This window comes from Acinonyx jubatus, chromosome D3, assembly GCF_027475565.1.
Source record: "Acinonyx jubatus isolate Ajub_Pintada_27869175 chromosome D3, VMU_Ajub_asm_v1.0, whole genome shotgun sequence".
In the NCBI taxonomy this organism is placed as follows: domain Eukaryota; kingdom Metazoa; phylum Chordata; class Mammalia; order Carnivora; family Felidae; genus Acinonyx; species Acinonyx jubatus.
Window position 1 is genome coordinate 10697831 of NC_069392.1, and position 11151 is coordinate 10708981.

At 60.7% G+C, this 11151-nt stretch overlaps 1 protein-coding gene across 1 annotated transcript; it reads right to left on the minus strand.

The window, feature by feature from the left end:
- Nucleotides 1-417: 417 nt before the first annotated feature.
- On the minus strand, nt 418-8663 carry SDS (serine dehydratase). Its single transcript, XM_027044339.2, has 8 exons — nt 8480-8663; nt 5151-5305; nt 4779-4818; nt 4393-4532; nt 4102-4193; nt 3638-3865; nt 1740-1864; nt 418-1095 (listed from the first exon to the last, which is right to left on the minus strand). The coding sequence occupies exons 2-8, from the start codon at nt 5301-5303 to the stop codon at nt 887-889; spliced, it is 987 nt and encodes a 328-aa protein (XP_026900140.1). The 5' UTR covers nt 5304-5305; nt 8480-8663; the 3' UTR covers nt 418-886.
- Between the last annotated feature and the right edge of the window lie 2488 nt (nt 8664-11151).

Below are 11151 nucleotides of genomic sequence, written 5' to 3' on the forward strand. Positions count from 1 at the left end.
TGTCGTGGTTTGAGTGACCTTCTCTTCAAGTCCGCCCCTTCCCCTACCCCGGAGATGGGTGTCCAGTCGGTGTAGCTTTGCCCACCCCCACCGGTAGGGGGCTCGCTGCTCTGCTCCCAGCGGTTCTGTGCTAAGTCATTCGGCTCCTGGCCTCGTCCACCTCCCCGGCTGGTTCCGCCTCCAGTGGAGGCCGCCCTTGCCCCAGCTCTGGTTCAGCGCCCTTCCTTGCTTCCTGCTCGCTGTCTCCGGGCGCGCGAGCCCAGCTGCGCGCAGGGTCCTGGCCTCCGTGTCCTCGGGGCCCCCAGGTTACAGGGGTGAGGGTGCAGGGAGCTCGCTGTTGAGAGCCGGGGCCGCGAGCGGGTGAGTGGGGTGGGGGAGGGGAGGGAGGCCAACTGCGATGGAGGAGCCCAAAGGACCTTCAGTCCATAAATATATTGTTTTCTTTTTCAACGAAAAAGTCTGCAATTAGAAAAACGCCTGAGGGCGGGGCTCGGGGGGGGGGGGGGAGGGCAGCTGGTTCTCAGTTCTGGCCCCTGGCCCCGACCACGGCCCCCTCCAGGGAGGGGGCCCACCCCGCCCTGGGGACCTGGTAGGGGACACGCGGGCAGCCGTCGCCTAGCAGGGGTGGCCAGGATAGTCTAGTCGCGCGGAGACGCCGGAGAGGTTCAGATCCAGCCTCGCTGGCGGCCGACCCGTCCCCCACCTTGGGGCTTCGGCCCCTCGGCCCAGAAGGAACCGAAGGAACCGCCGGTCGGGGCCGCAGGCTCACCGGCAGACGCAAGAATAATATTTACAGTGAGACGCTGGATAAAACTCCAGCTCCCCCGGGGGTACCTACCCCCCACCCCCGCCCCGGGTAGGGGAGGCCGGCCGCGGAGAAAGGCCCTCACTCGGGCAGCCCGTTCTTCATGCCCAGCTGTTCCTTGAGGGCCCGCAGCTGGCCCAGACTGATGTTGCTGCCGCCACAGACGATGACCACGAGGGAGGACAGCGGGGCACGGAGCTTCCCCTCCGCTTGAAGCTTCTGAACCACGCGGCTGTACACGGCGGCCAGGGCCGCCCCGCAGGCGGGCTCCACCAGGATCTTCTCATCATCTGCCAGAGGAGGGGGTGATGGGTGATGAGTGTGGGGCCTGGCTTCCGCTGGGGGCAAGGGGACTGTTGGGTCCCTGGGAAAGACTCGGGGCTAGGAGTCTGGGCACCAAACCTCCCATCGCTATCCTAGTTGACCTTTGGAACCCTGAGGCAGGGCTAGGTTTCACCCCGAGCGCTCCCACCGATGCATGTTAACTGCCCGAGCACTGTGTTGAGAAGGCTTGGGCCGTCACTTGAGCAAGACCGCCATGGTTGATTAGCCAAACTGTCGGCTGGTACAGGAGGATTAAGTGCTCCCTTTCGTGTGTGTGTGTGTGTGTGTGTGTGTGTGTGGTCCCTGTCCTAGGCTGAACCCAGAAAGAGTCCAACCGCATCACAGACCCACTTCTGAAGCCAACCCTAGGGTTGGCTTTCCTTTTTCACCCTGGCTACCAGGAAGCTCCCTGCTATCATGGTTATCAGTCCTCTTCACTTGTGGCTCTGGCCTTTCTAGTTATACCGCTGCCTTGTATTATCTTTCATTAACGGGAAGTTCTAGCAAGGGGTGGGAGACAGAACTGTGAGGAAAATTTGTCGTGGATGGGATCTGTTAGGTCACCAGTTAGTCCCTGAGCCAGCAGGGCTTGGAAAGACTTGGCACATACCCACAAACTTCTCAATGGCGGCCACAGCCTCCTGGTCCGAGATCACCTCAGAGAAAATGGGGTGTTCCTGAAACAGCTTCAGGGCCTGAGCCCCCACGGTCTTCACGCACAGGGCCTTGGCCACACTGGGAGAGGTGGTGATGGAGAAGAAGGCCGGAACGGGGGAAAACAGGAGGGAGGAAGGCGGCAGAGATCGGGACGAGGAGGGATAGAAAGAGAAAAATGGATTTGAGAGGGAGGAGGGAAGTGGGGTCCACGGGCAGGGGCGCGGGGCATGCCCTCTGTGGCTGTAAAGCACTGAAAGGCCCCAGAGGCTCCCCGTCAGGGTGAGGTCTCATAAGACGCGGAGGCGTGAGTGGGGTAAATAGCCTATCCTGATCCACGTGGACGGAAAAGCCCCCTTGCGGTTCCCTGAAAGGACGCCACCTGCTCGACCCTCCCTAAGCTGGGCACCACTCTGCCGTCCAAGTCCCGCCCTGTCCTTCAAGGCTCAGGATTAAGGCCACCTCCTCCAAGGAGTCCCCCAGGGACTCCAGTGCCTGTCTCCGGACGGAACTCTCAAACGGTCGGTCCTCCCCCATAAACAGACATAGCGACCCCTTCTCGAGGGAGTATGAGGTACCACCCGTTTTATGCGCATTTTTAAGTCCTCACGGCTGTGTTTGCCATTCCACTGGTTCGATTCCGTGGAAGAGGAAACCCAGGCAGAGAGCACGCAGGTCACTGGCCCACGGTTATGTGTTCAGGGAGTGGTGGTGTGGGCACCCGGAGCAGGATCCACGTAACCCTGGGACGTGCACGCGTAATCGGTGCCTTGTCTTTCTCCCCGCCCTCCCTGGAGTCATCGTCGGCTTTATTCCCAGCTCACGTCTCCCATGAGCACCTGCAGCCTGAACCACCTGAGCCCTGAGCCCTGGCACGTGACTCGTGGTAGGCACTCCGCCACTATTTCAATGCCTACAGCGCAGGATCAGAGGCCAACATGGTGGCTGCTGGGTACCAGGCTCAGGAATCCACAAGGAGGTCTCACCTGGACTCAGTCTTCCCTATCTGAGGTAGGGACCTGTCTACCCAATATCTATTCTAGCTGCACACGTGGAGACCCGATAGGAAGACATTTCCCAGCCTCCCCTGCAGTAGTTGTGGCCATGTGACTAAATGCTGGCCAGTGAGAGGTCAGTGGAAGTACTGTGTCTTTAAAGGCAGGGGGCATGGCTCTTTCTGGCCAGATGGACCGTGGGTGTGACAGTTGGCACTTAGGCAGCCCTTTTGGGCCGTAAGGCTACATGATGAGGATGATGGAGAACAAACTCGAGGAACCTGGACCCCTGGCTTCAGGGAGCTCCCTGCCCCGAGACTGTGTACCTCTAGACATTTTTTTCACTTTATAGAGAGGAAGTAAAGCTCCATTTTGTTTAAGTCACTGTTACTTGGGCCTCCTGTATAACGTGCCAAACCTAATCCTAATTACATACCATCTGTCAAAGGTTCGGGGCTGGAATATGAACTCCTTAGGAGCAGGGGCTGTGTTTGTTCACCACCCTGTCCCCGGGATCAGCAATGCTTGCACCTGTTAGGGGCTCAGACTGGCCCCTGTTAGGGGCCAACCATTTGGCAGATTAACGAGGGGTGTAAAACCCTGTGGCAGGGGCCTCGGTCAGTGATTAACGGTGAACTCTTCACGTGAGGAAATGTGACGTTCATCCTACAGAGTCACACAGACCTGGGCTCGGTCCCAGCAGACCCACTCTCTGGCCGTGTGGCTCTGGGCAAGTGGAAAGCCTCAGTTTCCTCGTCTGTAAAATGGGACGGGTAGCGGGGCTCTGCCTCGCAGCGGGCACCGAGGTGGGCTTCCCAAGGCCTGCTGAACATCCGCCGGAGGGGGCCCCGCTGCTCACCTGGTAACCTGGGGCAGGGAGACGAGCTTGCCCGCGGTGGTGGCGGCGTGGAAGCTGTGGGCTCCGGCGGTCTCCATGGCGATGACGGGCACGTCCCCCCAGCCCACCTTCTGCAGCCCCTGGACCACTCCGCACAGCAGGCCCCCGCCACCCACCGACAGCGCGATGGCCCCCGGCTTTGCACTCAGCGTCTCCTTCAGTTCTTCCACGATGGAAGTGTGGCCTTCCCTGGAGAGTTGGGGACGGGGTGGGGGGGGGGGCGGGTCAGGGCTGGGCTCCCTGGAGACCCCATGGGGGCTGGGGGCGATCCTGGAGATGCTCGTCCTCAACCCAGGCGGCTGACGGGCTTTGGGCCAGTCGCCTCCTCCCCACCTCCACCCGGGTTTCCGGCTGCCCGCATCAGTCACCTGCCCACGAGAGCCCTCTGTCGCCCCCTGCACCGGGTGCCTTGGGGCTCCACATACCAGATGAGGGGGTCGTCAAAGGGAGGAATGTAGACCCAGCCTGGGTTGTTCTTTGCCAGGGCCTTGGCCAGCTCAAAGGCCTCATCCAACATCTGCAAGATCACAGGGGAGGTTGGAGAGGGTGAGGGGCTGGGGGGACCCTGCCCTGCCACCAGATGCCCCCCCTCCCCGTGGTCCCTGCCCCGGGTTGGTGCTCTGGGGAGGTTGGAGAGGGTGAGGGGCTGGGGGGACCCTGCCCTGCCACCAGGTGCCCCCCTGCCCCATGGTCCCTGCCCCCGGGTTGGTGCTCACCTCACCTACCACCTTGACCACGGCGCCCTCATTCTTGAGCCGCTCGATGGTGAGGGCAGGTGTGGTGCTGGGCACGACGATGGTGGCAGGGATGCCCAGCTTCCTGGCGGCATAGGCGGCTGCCATGCCTGCGTTGCCCGCTGCCGGGGATGGGGTGGAGAGTGTCAGTGAAGGATGGCCTGGGAGCCCAGCTGGGACTGTCGTCCCCAGCCTCGGGGCTCCGAACACCACCCCCCCCCCCCCAGTGACTTCCTGCCTTCCCCCTGGAATTCCGAACGGGGGGCTGCTGTGGGCGTTTGTAATGGCTCGTCGCTGGGGAAACCAGGGCCCAGAGAGGTAGAGCGCCCGGCCCTGGGACACACAGGAGGAGGCACGCCGCCACTGACCCGAGGAGCAGACGAAATGTTCACAGCCTTGCTCAGCCCACTGTGGAGACAAGGGGGGAGGGTCAGGCCCACGTCCCAGGCTTTCCCCGGGCTCTCCCCTCCCCCAGGGAGTAGGACTTCGTATTGCCCTTGCCTCTCCGCGGACATCGCCCCTCCCCAAAGGGCCTGGCTCAGGGAAGGGTGCGGGGGAAAGGCAAGCAAATGACGGCTCTGGGACGAGTCCATGGGCAGACCCTCCCGGGCGGGCACGGCCTCTTTGGGGGCAGTGCTAACCGCGGATGCGTCATGGGACTTCACACAGCTCTGGCCTCACCCTGTCGAGGAGAGAGGGCCTGCCCCCCTCCCTCAGACGCCGCGGAGCCCATCCTGTACCATCCTGCAGAGATGTCCGATGCCCCGGATCTTGAAGGAGCCTGAAGGTTGGACGCTGTCCATCTTGAGATAGACGCTGGTGCCCGCCACTTTGGACAGGGACATGCTGTCACGGACGGGGGTCCGCACGTGCAGGGGCTCTCCAGACGTCATTGCTGGGAGGCGGGAAGGAGACCCAGATGGTCGGGAGAGCCGGCCCCGGGGCCCTCGGTGCACCTACCAGCGGGCCCTGCCCTCCCCTCCCACGAGGCCGAGGGAAACGCCCACATGAGAAGCATCCCGGACGCCTGGATTCCCATCTCAACTGAGCCACCTACTCACCAGGTGACATCAGACGAGCGATGCCCCCTCAGCTCCAGCTGCCTCGTCTGTAAAATGGGGGGGAAGCCCCCCCCCCCAGGGCACACTGTGCTGGGAAGCTGTGAACTCAGAAATAGCATTGGGACCTGGCACCTGTCAAGGGGCGTGACTCAGATGGTTTCGCAGGGGCGGATGCAGAGCGAGCTGCGAGACGGTTACGTGCTAAAGAAGGGGCAGGACGGCGGGTATGTATAGTCTGTGGGAGGACATGGAGACACACGCGCGCACACACACACACACACAATCCATAGGCTTCTGCGGGCATAGAACATCGCAGGAAACACACAAGAAACTTGCTAGGGTGAGAAACGCTCTCTGGGGAGAGCGGGAACTCGGCGTCCCCTTTCGTGCTATTTAACTATTTTGCTACGAAGAGGTATTGCCTCTTTATTTAAACACGTGTATTTTTTTATACTAACCTTTGGAAAGCCCTGTACCCAACCAGGGAAAGCTTTTTATTATTATTATTATTATTATTGTATAATAATTACTATATTGTTTATTAATTGCTTATGAAGCGATTACCATGTGCCAGGCACTATTTTAAACTTGACAGATATATATAGTTTAAATTTACCTATTTATTTTGAGAGAGAGAGAGAACATGAGCAGGAGAGGGGCAGAGAGACAGAAGGAGAGAGAGAATCCCAAGCAGGCTCTGGGCTGTCAGCACAGAGCCCGATGCGGGGCTCAGTCTCATGAGCGGTGAGATCATGACCTGAGCCAAAATCAAGAGTCAGACGCTTAACCAACTGAGCCATCCGGGCGCCCCTAAGCTTTACCAATATCAATTCACTTATTCCTTTGATCAATCCTGGGAGGTGCCATCATTATCCCATTCTCCCGATGAGGACACAGGCTCGGATTGTGTTTCCCAGGATGGCCCCTGCAAGCCCTTCCCATCCCTTCATGATGGGACACAGATGCTTTTCTCAGTGAGAGGCGGGCTCTGTGTTTCCTCCCCTTGAACCCTGGAGGAGGGGGGTGGTCTGTGGCCGCAGCTGGAAAAGACACGATGCGATTTCCAAGCGGTGCTGTGCTTGTAAATGTTCAACAATGGACTCTCCCAAGACAAAGCCCCGATTTGTAGCGGGCGCACTTCTGTTCTGTACGTAACCTTCTCCAAGGCCACTCTCGAGCTACCAACATGACGTCATTGCCTGTGGAGCTGGGAAGAGACGGCACAATCTGCCGGCTCCAGTGCAGCCCTGCTCCCCAGGCCAAGTCACAGAAGGGGACACAGCCTCCGCCTGGCCGTCTCTCTGGGGCAGCTCCCCTCTCGAAACCCAGCTGCCAGGGTGGGAGTAAGCCCAGGCCGCATGCAGAGGCCACATGTAGGTGCCCTACCTGACAGCTGATGGCCAGACATGGCGGGGTGACCTTGAGATGTCACCCTGCAGCCATCTGAGAGACCCCAGTGCGAACTGCCCCGATAAGCCCCAGGGCCATGACAGACAACAATACGATGAACGCTGTTGACCTTGGGGCGGTTGGTCCCACAGCAACAGGGACCCGAATATTAATGTGACTTGCCCAAGGCCACACAGCTAGTTAGTGGGGGAGGCAGGACTGGATGAGACAGTCTAGCACCCGGGCTGCAGGCTGTGAGCGCGGCTCAGGGCTCCCCTTCTGCACGGGCTCTGGGTGATCGAGAAGCTGAAGTGGCCCAGAGTCTGGCCACCACACACGTCCCTTCTCCTCCTGGGGTCTCCCCAACTCGGGCTGAGCCAGAACTGATCAGCGGGTGGTTGCGTGGGGAGCCTGTCTGGCCGTCCCCATGTCCTTCTCCGTCCCACACAAGGCTGGCTGCCCCTCCCCACCCACCCCTGCCCCATTTCCAGTGACCCACCCGGTGCAGCCCGCTCTGGCCACGGCCTCCAGCTCAGGCCTCTGGCTCCCAGAGAGGGCCATATATGCCTGGCTCAGAAGAAAAGCGAGGGATGGGGTTCCTGACCACCTCCCCAGCCTTAGCTCCCCCACATACGGACAACTGAGGTCTGTGTGAATTAACTAACATCCAGGGCCTGGGAGCGGGAGGCCCTGAACGGATACCACTTCTGCCCTAGGTCTCCTGAACAAAAGCTGGAGACTAGATGCACCCCATTACAGAAGCGTCCCCATATCTATTTGATTATTACCCTCCTGGAGGTTATTCCTGAAACAACGGCACCCCCCCTTCTGGCTGACGGGACCCCGTGTGCGTGTCGCCAATCTCTGGCCTCAGGGAGCCCTCCGGGTTGGCAGTGGGGGGCATACCCCCAAGACTGCTTTCGGGCGGATTTGGGAAGCCTCTGCCCCCACCTGGGTCTGGTTGCACCACGGATGCCTTCAGATGAGGGGCAGGGACCCCCTATGGGCACTGCTCCCTCCAGCACAACATCCTGGGTGGGGGGTGCCAAACACGGAGGAGGGAGGGGGCTGGAAGCTGCTGTCTATGTGTCCCCTCTCGCTCAGAAGTCACTCCCCCTCGGGGCGCCTGGGCGGCTCAGTCGGCTGAGCATCACGACTTCGGCTCAGGTCATGATCTCCCAGTTCGTGGGTTCAAGCCCTGCGTCTGTGCTGACAGCTCAGAGCCTGGACCCCGCTTCGGATTCTGTGTCTCCCTCTCTCTCTGCCACTAATCCACTCGCATTCCGTCTCTCAAAAATAAATAAACGTTAAGAAGAAGGAGAAGAAGAAGAAGTCACCTCCCCTCTCATAGCAAGAGCTCAATAAAAACGAACTCTCATTTTGAGCACATGATCTCATCTCACCCTTCCCACTGCCTGATGAGGAAGGGTCCGTCATGACCCCCATTTTAGAGAAGAGACCACTGAGGCCCAGAGCTAGATGCCAACGCAGCCGGTCTGGCTTCAGAGCATGGGTTTTTACGCTCCACGGACTCTACCTCCTCGCCTTGGCCTGGAACCTGCCCCCTCGCTGGGCCGCAGGCCCTCCAGTCTGGGGTGGGGCTGAGGAGGGGTACTTACCTGGCCAAGGCGGCTGGACAGAGCGAGCAAGCCGGGAAGGGACGGCCAGGAGGTGATCTAGATGGACGGACTGGGTAGATGGGCCTCGGACAGATGGAGGGTAGCGGGGCAGGTAGAGGGTCTCCCGATTTGTCCCAGGGACTACCGGTCTGGGCCTTGGGTCCCAGGCTTTATTCCCCGGGCGCCTCCCGGCAGCCAATGGAGCCCCGGGGCCGGCCCCGCCCCCCGCCAGGCCCCGCCCCTGGCCGCTGGCCCGGGGGCTTCCGGGAGGGGAGGGGGAAGCTGGCCGGGCTTGTCCTGCCTGCGGCTCCCTCGGCTCCCTCGGGTCTCCGTCCTCGGTGGCCACCTCCCTTCCCCACCCCCACCCTCCCGAGGGCCTGCGGGAGGGTGGCTGGCGTGAGACGGTGCACTTAGTCGCTAGCAGGTGCTTGGCACCTAGTGGGCCCCCAGGGGAAAGTGGGTACTGTCACTACCCTCATTTGACGACAAGGGAAGCGGAGACCCACGTGGTGACAGAGATGAGCCGGCCCCGGACCCCAGTGGGCTGCAGTGTGAGCACAGGTCTCCGTTGCCTTCCTCTGGCGCTCTCGGTGACGCTTTCGTCTCGAAGGGGCCGATGGCCTTCTGGGGACCACCCTGGCGGGTCGGGGTTCAAGTCCTGGCTCTGCCGGTTACTAGCTGTGTTGCCCCGGGCAGGTCCGTTTGCCTCCTGGAGCCTCCCTCTGCTCATCCGGAAGATGGGGCGGGGGGGGGGGGGGGGGGTGAAAATGGAACCTCCCTCCGCGGATTAGATGACCCAATAACGTGTGGACCTGCTCACTCCCTGCCCCGTGCCGAGCCTCCTGTCTGTCTGTCTCTGGCCGTGGGCAGGGGTCCGTAAGCCCCCAGGGGTGCTGCGTGCGCACACACGTCCGGCTCGTCTTTTCCGGCCCCTTCAACAAAGCCCTCTTGTCCCGCTGGCCAGGACGAGGATAGCAATGAGACTGAGGGCCGCGAGGGCACAGACAGCCCGCCCAGCCGTCCCTCTCACGGGGTGCAGCAGGGCTGAAGACGCGTGGGCATCGCGAAGCTCCCACGCGGTAGGCACAGCCTCCCTGTGTGCATCTGAGCGTATACAGCCGGCACTCACGACGCCCAAGCCGCTGCCTGCGGCCGATCCCGTTCCGAGTGTGGCCGTGTGGGGTCTCGCTTAACTCTGGAACCGCCAGGCGAGTGGGCATGTTGAGCCCCCTGTCGCAGGTGAGCGGACAGGCTCAGGAAGTCGGAGTTCTTGGCAGAGGCAGGACTGGGGGGTGGGGGAGGGCGGCCGGGAGCTGCCGGGGGTGGGGCAAGTCGAGTCTGTCTTTCCTGAGACTTCTGCCCGTTGTTTCATTCGCTTCAGCAAGGATGTGTCACTGCTGTGATTTGAAAACCACCCCGTTAAGACAGCCAACCGTGTGAGCGCCCGAAAGAGGACCAAAGGCCACACGTACACCCCTGTTGTGGACATCCGCCACTTGCTCCCCTGTGCCCCCTCCCTGGAAGGTCTTGGGGGAGGAGGGGCAGCCGTCCCTGTGCAGACCCCAGCGGGATCAGTTCGGGCCTGTGACTCTCCCGTCCCGAGGTGTGGCAGCCTTCATACAGCAACTGAGTCACTTTTCTGACGGGCCCAGGTTCAAATCCAACTTTGGTCATCGACTTGCTGTGTGACCTTGGACGAGTTACTTAACCTCTCTGTGCCTCAGTTGTTGTTGTTGTTGTTGTTGTTGTTTTTTAACTGATAGTAGTGTCCGCTTTGTAGATTTGTTACGAGGATTGAAACCGAACTGGCGTAAAGTTATAAGGATAGTGTTTGGCGAGTGGTGGACCCTTGAGAGGTGATGGTCATCCTTATTTTCTGGTACCCAGGAAGGCGTTTGAGTTCTTAGCTCTGGGTGATGGGGAACAAGGGCTCTTCTCTTCCATCTAGTCTTCCTTTGAAAGGGCTTCAGAAGTAGGGGCAGAAAGTGCAACCCACCCTCTCCCATTTAGCAGATGGGCAAACTGAGGCCTGGATCTATCCAACGTCGGAAGGCGAGGGGGCAGCGCAGTCCCGGTCCTGGGAGGAGGGATGGGAGTCTGGCTGGGGAACCTTGGGCAAGCTGCCTCCCTCTCCTGGGCCTGCTGCTTCCATTACATCACACCTTTTCCAGAAGCGTCCCCGAGGATGGCCAAATCAGCGTGTCCTTGGCCGCGGGAGGCGGGGGTTCTGACGATTGTTTTCACAGCTCAGAGAGGAACGGGCAGCTCCCCTCTCTGTTTGCCCGCCCTGGCTGGAGCCTCCGGCCCTGGAGTCTGCTGATTGGTTAAGGTCTCTGGCTCCCTAGCCCGTCAGACCGGGGTTGAAACTGACACCCGGGTGTGACCTCAGAGAAGTCGCTTAACTTCCCTGAGCCTCAGTTTCTTGCCCCCAGAAATGGGGACGATGATACCTCCCGGGTCTGGGTATTGCAGCCTAGGGCCGGGCACAGAGTAAGGGGTCCGAAAATGGTAGCTGCCGTTCTGATCGTCTTCGATCTCATTATCGTAATCCAGGACCTTCCCACACTTGCTGGGCCCCTGGCCCTGAATCTCCCTTCCTCGTTCATGTTCCCTCCCCAGCCAGTCGTGGGTTAGTGCCTCTTTGGGATTCTGCAGCCTGGCGGCCCCTGGAG